Source organism: Thalassophryne amazonica, chromosome 2, assembly GCF_902500255.1.
Source record: "Thalassophryne amazonica chromosome 2, fThaAma1.1, whole genome shotgun sequence".
Classification (NCBI taxonomy): domain Eukaryota; kingdom Metazoa; phylum Chordata; class Actinopteri; order Batrachoidiformes; family Batrachoididae; genus Thalassophryne; species Thalassophryne amazonica.
Window position 1 is genome coordinate 142,275,329 of NC_047104.1, and position 15,282 is coordinate 142,290,610.

The 15,282-nt window shown below is 40.7% G+C and overlaps 1 protein-coding gene across 1 annotated transcript in view; it reads left to right on the forward strand.

Annotated features, from left to right (window-relative positions):
- pla2r1 (phospholipase A2 receptor 1) overlaps positions 1-15,282 on the forward strand; it is a 115,601-nt gene that overhangs the window by 33,835 nt on the left and 66,484 nt on the right. Inside the window, exons 6-13 of the mRNA XM_034195243.1 lie at positions 158-307; positions 3,177-3,371; positions 5,160-5,326; positions 6,684-6,794; positions 10,967-11,079; positions 11,181-11,350; positions 11,448-11,656; positions 13,132-13,277. Of these exons, the coding sequence (XP_034051134.1) occupies positions 158-307; positions 3,177-3,371; positions 5,160-5,326; positions 6,684-6,794; positions 10,967-11,079; positions 11,181-11,350; positions 11,448-11,656; positions 13,132-13,277 (1,261 nt within the window). The remainder of the gene's footprint in view (positions 1-157; positions 308-3,176; positions 3,372-5,159; positions 5,327-6,683; positions 6,795-10,966; positions 11,080-11,180; positions 11,351-11,447; positions 11,657-13,131; positions 13,278-15,282) is intronic.

Sequence of the window (15,282 nt, forward strand, 5' to 3'; positions counted from 1 at the left end):
CTCGAGCACCAGGAGAGACAGAAACGTTTAGGATGAAGCTGTTTTAACATAAACGTGTTGACTGTGACATACTGTTTAGAGAATTATCTGCATGAAATCTGTGCTGCAAAATTATTTGAAAATCTTATGATGCCTTCTGTCACGGTCCTGCCATCAGCTCTGCCTCCCAGCCCACTACAGGAGAACCAACAATGTGGTGTGTACAACTCAGCCTTCGAGGGTCACTGGCAGAGTCTGTCGTGTGAGTCTGCGCTGCCTTACATCTGTAAGAAGACACCTAATGACACCCGGAGAGCTGAGCCTGTAGGTGAGAGCTGGAACACCTGACATGCACAGATATAGAGATGGAGTCAGCAGTGAGGCAGGGTCACACTATGATATGAAGATGAAGTTAACTGGTGATAAAAATCGTGTAAAATCCCGTCATCTGCTGGTTGGAGAGTGAGAGCTCACTGTCTGCTGTTATCTACATGGACATCCTGAATTATTTATTGTTTTCACCTGCACCGCTGAATAACTACAAACTACGGGGATTTTTACTACGAGGATTTTCTTTAGAAAAAAGAACTGAAATTTCAGCTATAAATTGCCTAAAGGTACATCTAGATGGAAGCCTAGATTTGATGTTTTGGTGAAGGAAAATCCTCCTCTGTACCACTTCATCATGAAGCTGCATAACTGGGGGATACAAAATGCCAAACGTGCACTACGCACAATTTCTTCTGCGTGTTATGCATTGTATCACTCTCGGCAGCATTATAACAGCGTAACGGCCCATTACGCTGCTGCCTGAAAATATTACACTGCAGTTGGGCCGTTACACTGTTTTCAAGGGTGTGTGGTGGGAAAATGATTATTTCACAGCAGGTCCACAGTCAACCTACAGAAATTATAATAACCCATTGTTTATTAAATCGAATATTTTAAAACTCTATGACATGATTTTGTTTAAGACTGTTGAATTGATGTATAAAGTGAAAAATAAGCAATTACCATTTAGAATTCAATAATATTTTATGCAAAAGAGAAGGAATATATAATTTAAGGGGTTTGTATCATTTTAAAATTGCTGGCGCTTGGACGACCAGGAAATGCGTCTGTGTCTCTATTTGTGGCCCCAAAAAATCAAATCAAATCAATTTCATTTATATAGCGCCAAATCACAACAAACAGTTGCCCCAAGGCGCTTTATATTGTAAGGCAAGGCCATACAATAATTATGTAAAACCCCAACGGTCAAAACGACCCCCTGTGAGCAAGCACTTGGCGACAGTGGGAAGGAAAAACTCCCTTTTAACAGGAAGAAACCTTCAGCAGAACCAGGCTCAGGGAGGGGCAGTCTTCTGCTGGGACTGTTTGGGGCTGAGGGAGAGAACCAGGAAAAAGACATGCTGTGGAGGGGAGCAGAGATCAATCACTAATGATTAAATGCAGAGTGGTGCATACAGAGCAAAAAGAGAAAGAAACACTCAGTGCATCATGGGAACCCCCCAGCAGTAAGTAAGCCTGCAGTCTGAGAGCGAAGCGCTCTATTGGGGTAATATGGTACTATGAGGTCCCTAAGATAAGATGGGACCTGATTATTCAAAACCTTATAAGTAAGAAGAAGAATTTTAAATTCTATTCTAGAATTAACAGGAAGCCAATGAAGAGAGGCCAATATGGGTGAGATATGCTCTCTCCTTCTAGTCCCTGTCAGTACTCTAGCTGCAGCATTTTGAATTAACTGAAGGCTTTTCAGGGAACTTTTAGGACAACCTGATAATAATGAATTACAATAGTCCAGCCTAGAGGAAATAAATGCATGAATTAGTTTTTCAGCATCACTCTGAGACAAGACCTTTCTAATTTTAGAGATATTGTGCAAAAAAAAAAAATGGAATAAGCTACCTGAGAAACTCAAACGATGTCCAAATATCAACCAGTTTAAATATTTATATAAAGACATGTTGTTCTCCGGATATGTATCTGATGGAAAACGTTGAGTTTGTGTTGTATGATGAATCTGCTTCATTTGAATTCTTACTATTGAATATCTACCGTGGTATCTAGTTCAAAATAGGAGCTGTTGTGAAATATTGACTTCCCTCAGCTGTAGTTATGAGCTGCTACTGTTCAGACTTTGTTGGAAATGAACGTGTATGAACTGGCACATAGCGTGGGTTGATGTGACTGTACGGGTGGGTGTAGGCGTTGATAAGCGTTACTTCTTCTGCCTACACCTTTTGGGCACCATGTACATTGTTTTCTTGTTCTTTCTTTCCTGTAACTTTTTTTTGTGTTGATTTTGTGGTCTGTAAATGAGTGATTTTTTTTTTTTTTTTGTAAGCATTGGTGCCTAATAAATTCAATTATAATTTTTTTCATCAACCTCAGTCAGATTTTATATTTGGCAAACAGAAGTGATAGCTATAGTCAATCAGGATCATTAATATGTAGTATACATATAATAAAGATTGATGTGTGTGTGTATGTATGTGTATATATGTATATATGTATATATATATATATATATATATATATATATATATATATATATATATATATATATATATATATATATATATATATATAAAGTAAGTCCCTTCGGCTGCTCCCTTGTTTGCACTTGGGGTCGCCACAGCAAATCCAAGGTGGATCTGCATGTTGAATTGGCACAAGTTTTACACCGGATGCCCTTCCTGACGCAACTCCACATTACATGGAGAAATGTGGCAGGGGTGGGATTTGAACCCGGAACCTTCTGAACTGAAACTAAGCGCATTAACCACTTGGCCACCATATAAAACACAAATGTGCAAGGGAGTCGAGAGATCCCAGGAGCAAATGCAGACTAATTTAACATTCAAGTCAGGGTCTTTATTGCACAATGTAGACAGACGAACAGACAAGGTAGATACATCCAAGAAGACAGTAGGCAGACTCAAAGTCACAGCCAGAATGAGTCAAATCAGACAGACAGACAGACTTGTGAGCTTTGACAGTAATGCTGGGGTAATGGCACAGGGAATACAAACTAACAACAGACCTGTGGTCCAAGCTGAGACTATATACTGTGACTAATGAGCCCAGTCAGCAGCCCTCCTGACACTGAACACAATGCTGTGATTATCATCTCTAATAATGTGTCAATATTTCCATCTCTTTTGCCGGCTCATCGCGTTCTTTATTTGCAGAAAACTGGCAGTACATCAAAACACTTTGTGACGATGGCTGGTTGGCCCATAATGGTTTCTGCTACCGGGTGCTGCCAGAAACAGAAGCTGGAAGCTGGGAGGAGTCATTTCAGGCTTGTATCTCCCAGGGAGCAAACCTCACCAGCCTCCACTCCTTGTCTGAGGTTGAAATGCTGCTGGACCTCCTGGCTAACTGTGAGTCTTAATCAAATCATTTTTATTTATACAGCGCCAAATCACAACAAACAGTTGCCCCAAGGCGCTTTATATTGTAAGGCAAAGCCATACAATAATTACGGAAAAACCGTTAATGTGTAGAGCAATGTCAAGTTGTTGTAAACACTCTGAGGATACAGTGAGGAAAATAAGTGTTTGAACACCTTGCGATTTTGCAAGTTCTCCCACTTAGAAATCATGGAGGGGTCTGAAATTTTCATCTTAGGTGCATGTCCACTGTGAGAGACATAATCTAAAAAAAAAAAAAATCCACAAATCACAATGTATGATTTTTTTTATAATTTATTTGTATGTTACTGCTGCAAATAAGTGTTTGAACACCTACCAACTAGCAAGAATTCTGGCTCACACAAACCTGTTAATTTTTCTTTAAGAAGCCCTCTTATTCTGCACTCTTTACCTGTATTAATTGCACCTGTTTGAACTTGTTACCTGTGTAAAAGACACCTGTTCACACACACAATCAATCACACTCCAACTTGTCCACCATAGCCAAGAGCAAAGAGCTGTCTAAGGATACCAGGGACAAAACTGTAGACCTGCACAAGGCAGGGATGGACTACAGGACAACAGGCAAGCAGCTTGGTAGAAGACAACAACTGCTAGGATTATTTATTAGAAAGTGGAAGAAACACAAGATGACTGTCAATCTCCCTCGGTCTGGGATTCCATGCATGATGTCACTTTGTGGGGTAAGGATGATTCTGAGAAAGTTCAGAACTACACAGGAGGACCTGGTCAATGACCTGAAGAGAGCTGGGACCACAGTCACAAAGATTACATTAGTAATACATGATGCTGTCATGGTTTAAAATCCTGCAGGGCAGCAAGGTCCCCCTGCTCAAGCCAGCACATGTCCAGGCCCGTTTGAAGTTCACCAGTGACCATCTGGATGATCCAGAGGAGGCATGGGAGAAGGTCATGTGGTCAGATGAGAACAGAATAGAGCTTTTTGGAATCAACTCCACTTACCATGTTTAGAGGATGAGAACACCCCCAAGAAAACCATCCCAATCGTGAAGCATGGGGGTGGAAACATCATACTCTGGGGGTGCTCTTCTGGAAAGGGGATAGGACGACTGCACCGTATTGAAGGGAGGATGGATGGGGTCATGTATTGTGAGATTTTGGCAAACAACCTCCTTCCCTCAGTAAGAGCATTGAAGATGGGTCATGGCTGGGTCTTCTAGCATGACAATGACCCCAAACACACAGCCAGGGCAAGGTCCTGGAGTGGCCTGGCCAGTCTCCAGACCTGAACTCAATAGAAAATCTTTGGAGGGAGCTGAAACTCCAAACCTGAAAGATTTAGAGAAGATCTGTATGGAGGAGTGGAACAAAATCCCTGCTGCAGTGTGTGCAAACCTGGTGAAAAACTACAGGAAACGTTTGACCTCTGTAATTGCAAACAAAGGCTACTGTACCAAATATTAACATTGATTTTCACAGGTGTTGAACTACACAATATACGAGTACAATACAATATATTTGCAGCAGTAACATACAAATAAATTATTTAAAAAATCATACATTGTGATTTCCGGATTTTTTTTTAGATTATGTCTCTCACAGTGGACATGCACCTAAGATGAAAATTTCAGACCCCTCCATGATTTCTAAGTGTGAAAACTTGCAAAATTGCAGGGTGTTCAAATGCTTATTTTCCTCACTGTATATTAAGTGCATATGAATTACAATTTTGACAGTTTAAATGTAAATTCCTTGGTATGTATGGATATTTTACAGTCTCTGGGAGTACTACAGAGGTGTGGATCGGTCTTTGGAAGATGGCGTCATCGCCAGCTGTGGAGTGGTGTGATGGTTCACCGGTAATGCTCACTCTCTGGCACCAGTATCACCAGCATCCTCACAATGACAGCGATGGAACACTTTGCGTCAAAGTAGAAAGAAAGGTGAGAAACCTTATGTTTGAGCATTTTTCATGAAGCTCACGTGCTGTATAAACTAATAGCTGAAATGAAGATGCCTAGAGGAACACATACTTTACCTCCACTGATGGTAAACCATTACTGCTACCCTCAAGTGACAGAGGAAGGGTTTTTCAATTATGATCCATATTGTCAGAAAGTCTGTCCTCGACTGTTTGATCTGTACACATAAAAACACAACCTTGTCCTCTGTAGGTTGGTGCTCTATTTTCTGTACTATATGTCAGCCCCAGTGTATTCATAGCATCTGTCCAAAAAGAGGAAAAAAACATTTGCATCGGTCGACAGGTTGCATTTATTTTTGAAATGTGGTGCTGCTACTGTATTCAACAAAAAGCAAAATTAATTTAATCTTTCTTTTATTATTCGTTGGTGGTAGTAGACCAAACAGCTCAGCCACCACGACCCGGATAAGTGGCAAAAATTAGTGGGCAGGGGAGTTAATTTTGATCTGTGCATTATTTATTTCTAAGGCAAACATTCACTCATTTATTCATCTTCTACTGCTTAGTCCAGTTAAGGGTCACGGGGGGCTGGAGCCTATCCCAGCACAGAGCGCGAGGCGGGGTACACCCAGGACAGGATGCCAGTCTGTCGCAGATAAGGCAAACACCACGTCAGTAAATTAATGTTATTGTATAAGGCACAGAGAATAAACTGCTTCTTCTCAACACTGAATAGATGAAAATGTCAAAGCCATACTGAATGTGTGAACATTTACTTCATTAAATGTAAATACATTTCATAAAACATTTAGACATTTTAAAACATTATAGTTGGTCTTAATCTTAGCCTAACTGTCATGCTCATTGCAGGCCCAGCTGTCCCACATATTGCAAACAAGTCTCTCTCTGGTCTTTCTGTTTGAGAGCATGATTTATTAATTTTGCTCATTCTCTAAGAATATCATCATCAACATATCATCTTCATTCAGATGTTCTTCTTGTTTTTTGGCTGTTCGCATCCAGTTTAATGGTCCATTAGCGCCACCTTATGCTCCGAAGTGTGGATCACACAGTACCTCATTCAGATCAGTATACGGGAGCAGCTTGTCATGTGTGTAGATGGTGCTATGTTGTGGCCATAGATGATAATGCAGTATTTTTTATACATATAGGTCACTTTGAAAATATGAGTTGCTGAAAAAGTTAAAAAAAAAAGTGCAACTTATAGTCCAGAAAATACATTGCAGGAGATGCACTCACTTCAGGACATCGTCAGCTCAGGGGACAAGCTTTAAATCCATTTGATCTTTTTACAGTATTTGCACATATTTCAAGTGATGCTGTAACTGAATGTAAAATAGCAACTTCTTCTACAGACAGGCAACTGGATCTTAACATCATGTAAAGAGCGACTGCCTGCAGTTTGCAGGCGAAAAAGCTCCGTTCCCGTTCATCAGCCTGGACCGTGGGATGAAGGATGTCCTGAGGTAAGAACATAAACATGGAAATATACTCACAAAGACAAACATCTTGTAATAAGTGTAATCATTTATTTTGTTTTCGCTGTACACTGAAGTAATTTGGGGACTGAAATCAAAAGTTGGGTGCAAGAAGATGTTTAGAATATCTGCTTTTTATTTCTACTTGATTTGTATCATGTCTGTACGTTTTAACTTTGTGATAAACTGGCCAAATGTCGATGCTGTATCAAGTATTTAAGAGCCATTTCGCCATTACTGTGTGAGGTCATCTTTGCAAATGTGTTTTTGTTTTTACACTCTTCATAGACTAGGTGTTGATAGGATTGTGGAATCCAGCTGCTTAGGTGCCTTTGTTGGTGAGGAAAGATTTACAGATCTTGACTTTGCAGATGATGTTGTGGTCTTTACGGAATCAATGCTGTGTGCTGAGTGTCTGGGTTTATGATTTTCTCAGGTCAAGATGAATGTCCAAGCCTTCGGTAACTTCATGGACATTGACATGTCATCAGCAGTGTATCTGTGTGTGGAGAAAGTGTAGATCTTGTAGAGCCATTCACTTTTCTCTTCAGTGATAATGCTTGTCTCTGTGTCCTCGCTCTTTGAGACAATCCTGGGAAGAGCTTGTGGAGTTGTGAGGTCACTGGACAGAGGTGTTTGTTTACAACCATACCTTTCCAGGAGAACCAAGGTCCAGGGGCCTCATGTACAGAGATCTGCGTGGACTTTCTACTAAAAGTCGGCGTACGCCACAACCCTGAATCTGGCGTAAGCACAAATATATTCAGATGTATCAAAGTGTGTGTAGCTGTGAATTCACGCACGTTCCGTTTGTACATTCCACTGAACGTGGAATTGAGCGTGTAACCAAACTCCTCCCTGGCTACACCCTATTTAATTATGCAATTTCATGTAAATAGGCCCTTTGAGCAGGGATTTCCCACGACGTCACATCAGACAACATGAACACAGAAAAGAAATTATACTACAGACGACTGGAAATGACGTGGAGAAAATGCATAATTAAATGGGGCGTGGCCAGGAAGGAGGTTGGTTCCACTCTCAATTCCACGTTCAGTGCAATGTACAAACAGAATGTGTGTGGATTCATGCCTACACACACTTTGATACATCTGAATATATTTGTGCTTACACCAGATTCAGGGTTTTGGTGTATGCCAGCTTTTAGTAGAAAGTCCACGCAGGTCTTTGTACATGAGGCCCCTGGTGCTTCCTGTCTTACTGGGAATCTCAGCTTTGACACTTTGGCCATGCGATGTGTTTCTCTGGGCATTAGTTACCCAGCACGTACAGTAGGTGCTGGACTGCTGAGGAACCAGCAAGTCTTAAAGTCCAAGGGGACGCCCACATGTCACCTGTATGCAGCAGATAGATCGCTACCTTTGAGAGGTGGGGATGGATCAGTTTCTGCCTGGGTGGTTGCGATCCATGACCGAAGATGCTATGGTGGATACGGTGACACGTGGCACGGTGCATGACACCTGACCTTTGTGTCAGGTCAACGTGACCATTCTCAAATGGTCACTTCAACATTCAGTAGCAGTAAGAGATGGAACCTGCTGACTCGTAGATTAATGGACAGACAGTTTTACCACCTGTGCTACAGGTGTCTTAACTGTCTAAAATGTAAAACTTTGAAAAAAAAAACAAATCGCAGTTTCTTGTCACTAAATAATTTTGTTGCTTTGAAAAACACAATTTCTGATACTGTTATCTTTTTGAATAAAACAAAAGCAACAATGACAACAATCAAATGTGTTTAAAATCACAAGTGCAAGTTGTGGATATAAAATCGAGTTTTACAGTAACTGTGCTGTTGTTGTTCACTTCTAATTCTGTGCAATTACTTCATACATGCTGGTATCTGGGTGTGTATCAAGCAAAGCCACACGCCTACTGAGAAAATTTGGCTTGCAAAAAACACAATGAGCCGATTCACCCGACTGCTGACGCGTTCAGGCGTTCATGGTGCTCCTTACCACCGTTTACCACAATATCAGACTCCAGAATCATCGGGGTACTTCATGCCCTCAAACATAAGGGCAATGTGGCCTTTGAAATCATGATTATAACCAGGATTATGGAGACACATGTGCTAAAATTTCCACTTTAGTTTCTCTCTACATGATCTTGATTGCATTAGATAATCTGGGAAAATTGATTAAACTAATATCGCTCATTTTTTTAAAATTATTTATTTTAAATAAGTTTCAGACACTTGTCATAACACCCCACCTGCACTGTGCATAAAGACATGCCTCTAATTGCACACATTTTGTATGCACAAACTCATAGAATAACATTATCAATGATACAGTGCCTCCATCCAACAGATTTTAATTGACAGAATTCTTGATATTGTCATAGTAGTTAGAAGGATTTTGTTTGGGGGGCGGGGGGTAACCGTCCGGTAGGCCGCTAACCCTATGTCTTGGCGCAGCATCTGTCCTAGTTGTCGGCGTCCTAGTCATCCATTTATTGTGATATCTCAAAAACTGTCTAACTTTTTTTTCTAATTTGGCAACGGCATAATATGTGTCATTGAGATTGTTCCCGTCTAAAATTCATATTATGGATTCATTTGTTTGGAAATGGCCGCCATTTTTATGCTGAAAATAGCCATTTTGAGCACTTAATGGCAATTTTCTCAAAAACTGTCTGACAACTTTTTTTCCAATTTGTCAAGGGCGTAATATGGATTACAGATTTTATGTCCATTTGAAATTTTCATTGAAAACTCCATTGAATGTATATTTTACATTATATCTGAATCAAACATACACCAATTGCTCTCATATTTGAAAGTGAGGTGCAGACTGGCACTCACTATCGCCTGACAGAGTTTGATCCGGATTGTGGATCTCAATCAAAAGTGCATCAGTCACACTCATTTGTGACAATGAGGTGCAAACTGGCACTCTCAGTTAACAGACAGCAGATATTGAAAATCTCCTTTGATCTATATTTTATATTATACTTTAGCTCAGTGGTCTCCAAACTATTCCAGAAAGGGCTGAGAGGGTGCAGGTTTTCTTTGCAGCCACTGACTTCAGCAGGTGATGTCACTGATGAACTCATCCCACCTGTTCAAAGGGATGTTAATCAGTGAAATCACCTGCTGAAGTCAGTGGTTGCAAAGAAAACTTGCACCCTCTCGGCCCTTTCTGGAATAGTTTGGAGACCACTGTTTTAGCTTATGAAAAGCCACTTCTAACAGGACTTTGACCTTGAAATTTTTTCCAAGGTAAAAATGTGTGGATTTGGAAACTAGTGCTGGCGGAGGTTTGCGCTCTATGAGTGTGGTGCTGATAGGGTTTGTTATGACTTCTTTAACATTCTTGTTATGTCATCTTATGACATCATGCTCTATAATGTTCACTTGGTTAGCCTTTATTCATATCTAAGATTTTACACACACTGAGTCCACAGTGTCTTGAGATTTTTCACAGCTTTGTGCTTTGAAATTTGGGGTCATGTGCACTTAAATCCTGAGGAAAAAAAAAACCTCTTTGTCAAATGGCAGAGATAATAAAATGGTTTTGACCATATAATTCTATGTTTCTACCCTCGGCTGTATGAGCATAACAATAGGAAACAGAATGTGACCTTTTGACCTCTTAAAATAGGTCAAGGTTAGCCATCTTTGAACTTGACCCAAGTATGTTCCCTGTGAATTTGAAGACTCTGACAGTAAGAGGACTGAGCACGGATAGACGGACGGACGGACGCAAAGCCTTCGCGATACCCGATGGCCATACTTTGGCGTTGGGTAAAAATGATTTACATAGAGCAGGTAGCTCAGTGGATTAAGGAGCTGGGCTTCCCATATTTAGCCCTGAGTTTGATTCGGGATCAGGCCACCTGTCTGTGTCCTTGGAGGAGACGGTTCGTCTGTTTCGTCTCAGTTATAAATGGGCCTTGGTTGAGGAAGTAGCATGCGTCGGACTGTAGCCCCGTCACGGGGGGAGTCGTAGACTCTCATCTTGTTCATGTTATGGAATCTGGGGAAAAGCATCTGCACCAGCGTATCTTGTTGTTTGTCGAAGACTTTTTTGCTTTTTACAAATGACATGATTCTTTTGAACAAGGTGGACAGAAGTACTGGATGTTTCTTTTCGTGGTGATAGTCTGCCGTCTCTGAACGCTGGTTGATGTTTTAGGGCTGGAAGCGACACGGGCACTCGTGCTACACAGTGACCAGCGGTGAACAGAATTATGAAGATGCAAAGCTGGGATATTACTGCAAAGCTCCTCTCCTTACTGTGGAAAACAGGTGTCTTCTTGTCCCACTGCGCTGTCAGCATGTACTAAAATTAAATTCTTTACTTTGTGACAGCATGTCAGCCTCACCGGTTCTTCTCATGGTCCCGGCAGGTTTGAACAGGCCTTTGTGAACAGTTTGCTCAATGCGAGGGGAGCCAACAGCAGCCTGCATTACTGGATTGGCCTCGTAGACCAGGAGCAAAACGGAGAGTACACGTGGCTTTCTAACAACGGCTCCTCTCTGCCGCTCACCTTCTCTAACTGGAACAAACACCAGCCGGGTAACCACAAGTTGGAAAATGTTAGAATGATGTCTGGTTAAATGCTTTGTGGTCTGATAATCTGATGATCTCCTCTTTTTGTCCTCCGACACCACAGTCAGCGCTGGTGGATGTGTTGTTATGTCAGGTGGTCCTGCTCTGGGTCACTGGGAGGTGAAAGACTGCAAATCCCACAAGGCCTTATCGGTGTGCAAACAAAATGTCAGTGGTTACCAGGATGTGCAGCTGCTGGAGCACGGCATAGATGCCTCTGCTCCCTGTCCTCCAGGGTGGGAATCACACTCTGGACTTCTCCACTGTTTTAAGGTTCAATCATTTTCATATATTCCACAATGTATAGTTGGTGAGAAGTCAGGTACATCCTGGGAGGGATGCCATTCTTCCACACTATCATCTTCTCTTTCCAATTAATTTAATTTCTACAGATGTTTTTGATAAAAACTTTTAAGATTCTCATTGAATTGTGTGGGAAATCATTGCATTTATTTTTGAAACGTGGTTTTACTGCTTCATGAAACAAGAAACAAAATGAATGTAATTGGTGCATTATTTATTTATAACATAAGCAAAGTTGTAGTAAGCCTACCTTAGCCTAGCCGTCTTCCCTGTTGTGGTTCTATGGCAGTTGGCATAGGTTAATGGTGTGCTTCTGCTACCTTCTGCTCTGGAGTGTGGATCAAACAGTCCTTCAATCAGATCAGTATATGTCACGCATGTAGATGGTTCCATCTTGTGGTTGTCAATGATAATGCAATATTTTTTCTATCTATCTATCGATATATATATACACACACACACAAGGTTGGGTAGGATTACTTTGAAATGTAATCCAAAAGTAATCAGATTACAAGTAATCCAAATGTATGTACATACATACATGTAATCCACATGTATTCTTTCAAAGTAATGCTACCCAACCTTATAGCCCAGAAAATGTGGGAAGTATTGTTTTTGAATCATAATACTGAAATCCTATTTTAGAGTTAATGCAAGTTAAGTTGAAGGAGTTCGTGCCATAGTGGGGTCATCAAGCACGACACATAATGTATTCTTTTAATATAATTCCAAAACAGTGTTGTTGCAAAGGTTTTGTTGTGGAAATGTTCTGGAACTATATGTCAAGTTTGTCATTCTGAATTTGCAGAACTGCTGAAAAGTTTTGACGTCATCCCCGCCGCAATTCTAGTTAATTCTGTTTTCCTTTTGCATTCTGTTGCATTTTTTTTTCTGCATTTTCCCATGTTCCTCAGTGGTTTGTAGCTTATCTTGTGTGGTGCTCAGCTGAAGATGTGCCACTAACATCCACTAATCATCCAGCAGGTGGCAGTCATATAGAATATTACATAGGCAAAACAAAGTTACTTTTTCAATTGATCTGGTGCATCAGCATTAACAGCAAACTAATTAATTTGATTTGTGTCGTACACATAATGTGACTGAGCTGAGTGAAAACATGCAGATGCAGCACAGAAAGGGTTCGGACAAGATTTGTGATGTGATTGTGCTGTCAACTACTGCAAAGCATGTTTGCAAAAATTATAATTTGAATGATCACCTTTGACCATTTAAAAAAACTATCTCACCATATGTGCGTTTATGTCAGGGCCATGTTTTCTGTATTTCTTAATTTTCTCCTCACCATATAAATACTGATTCATGTTGATTGTTGTTTTCTTGCATCATTATCTGATGTTATGTTTTTACTATTGATATATAGAAAAACTGATGCAGACAAACTGCGGGATACACTTAGCACTTGCTGACTGTGTATGTTTTTGTAGGTGTTTCATGATGAAAAAGTGCTGATGAAGCGCTCCTGGGTGGAAGCAGACTTCTTCTGCCAGGCCCTTGAGGCTCAGCTGGCCAGTTTCCACCACTATGACGAACAAGTGTTTGTTAAGCACCTCCTCAGTGCCATGTTTGAAGGGTTGGTACCACCCCCTTAGGACAGAATTGTTATTGTGATCAACAGGGATTGCTTGTGCTTTAATAGAGTTTTAAGTATAGGTGTGTGTTTGTTTTTTGTTTTCTTTCTTTGAGTGTAAAAAGTAGTTCTGGCCTTAGTCACCACCAGACCTAGGCTTTGGAAATGAAAGAAACTGACAAACGACCTCATTTGAAGCTTCATGTGCCACCTGCTCCTGATTTCCAACATGCATGCTATGATTAAGAAGATTAATCCCTGCAACAAACCAAGACATGTCCAACAGATGGCGGTGTTCAGCAGGTGGCAGACAGATTATTACAGAAGCAAAACAAAATTGGAGGCATCGAAGGCACGATGCCTTAGCCTACATGCACTAAAGCGTGAGTCATGCAAATTTTTGAGAGGGCTGATACCAATACCGATATTAGAGAGTAAAAAATTAATGATATGACATGTATGCTGATATATAAAATATTTATCGCTAACCTTTACAAAATATAAGCCAGAAAATGCCAAACATTACCCAGAGGTCAATGGGTCTAATCCCCTGCTGTCATCACCAGACATACACACATCGAAATCAATCAATTCAATCAATCAATTTTTTTATATAGCGCCAAATCACAACAAACAGTTGCCCCAAGGCGCTTTATATTGTAAGGCAAGGCCATACAATAATTATGTAAAACCCCAACGGTCAAAACGACCCCCTGTGAGCAAGCACTTGGCTACAGTGGGAAGGAAAAACTCCCTTTTAACAGGAAGAAACCTCCAGCAGAACCAGGCTCAGGGAGGGGCAGTCTTCTGCTGGGACTGGTTGGGGCTGAGGGAGAGAACCAAGAAAAAGACATGCTGTGGAGGGGAGCAGAGATCAATCACTAATGATTAAATGCAGAGTGGTGCATACAGAGCAAAAAGAGAAAGAAACAGTGCATCATGGGAACCCCCCAGCAGTCTACGTCTATAGCAGCATAACTAAGGGATGGTTCAGGGTCACCTGATCCAGCCCTAACTATAAGCTTTAGCAAAAAGGAAAGTTTTAAACCTAATCTTAAAAGTAGAGAGGGTGTCTGTCTCCCTGATCTGAATTGGGAGCTGGTTCCACAGGAGAGGAGCCTGAAAGCTGAAGGCTCTGCCTCCCATTCTACTCTTACAAACCCTAGGAACTACAAGTAAGCCTGCAGTCTGAGAGCGAAGCGCTCTATTGGGGTGATATGGTACTACGAGGTCCCTAAGATAAGACGGGACCTGATTATTCAAAACCTTATAAGTAAGAAGAAGAATTTTAAATTCTATTCTAGAATTAACAGGAAGCCAATGAAGAGAGGCCAATATGGGTGAGATATGCTCTCTCCTTCTAGTCCCCGTCAGTACTCTAGCTGCAGCATTTTTAATTAACTGAAGGCTTTTTAGGGAACTTTTAGGACAACCTGATAATAATGAATTACAATAGTCCAGCCTAGAGGAAATAAATGCATGAATTAGTTTTTCAGCATCACTCTGAGACAAGACCTTTCTGATTTTAGAGATATTGCGTAAATGCAAAAAAGCAGTCCTACATATTTGTTTAATATGCGCTTTGAATGACATATCCTGATCAAAAATGACTCCAAGATTTCTCACAGTATTACTAGAGGTCAGGGTAATGCCATCCAGAGTAAGGATCTGGTTAGACACCATGTTTCTAAGATTTGTGGGGCCAAGTACAATAACTTCAGTTTTATCTGAGTTTAAAAGCAGGAAATTAGAGGTCATCCATGTCTTTATGTTCGTAAGACAATCCTGCAGTTTAGCTAATTGGTGTGTGTCCTCTGGCTTCATGGATAGATAAAGCTGGGTATCATCTGCGTAACAATGAAAATTTAAGCAATACCGTCTAATAATACTGCCTAAGGGAAGCATGTATAAAGTAAATAAAATTGGTCCTAGCACAGAACCTTGTGGAACTCCATAATTAACTTTAGTCTGTGAAGAAGATTCCCCATTTACATGAAGAAATTGTAAT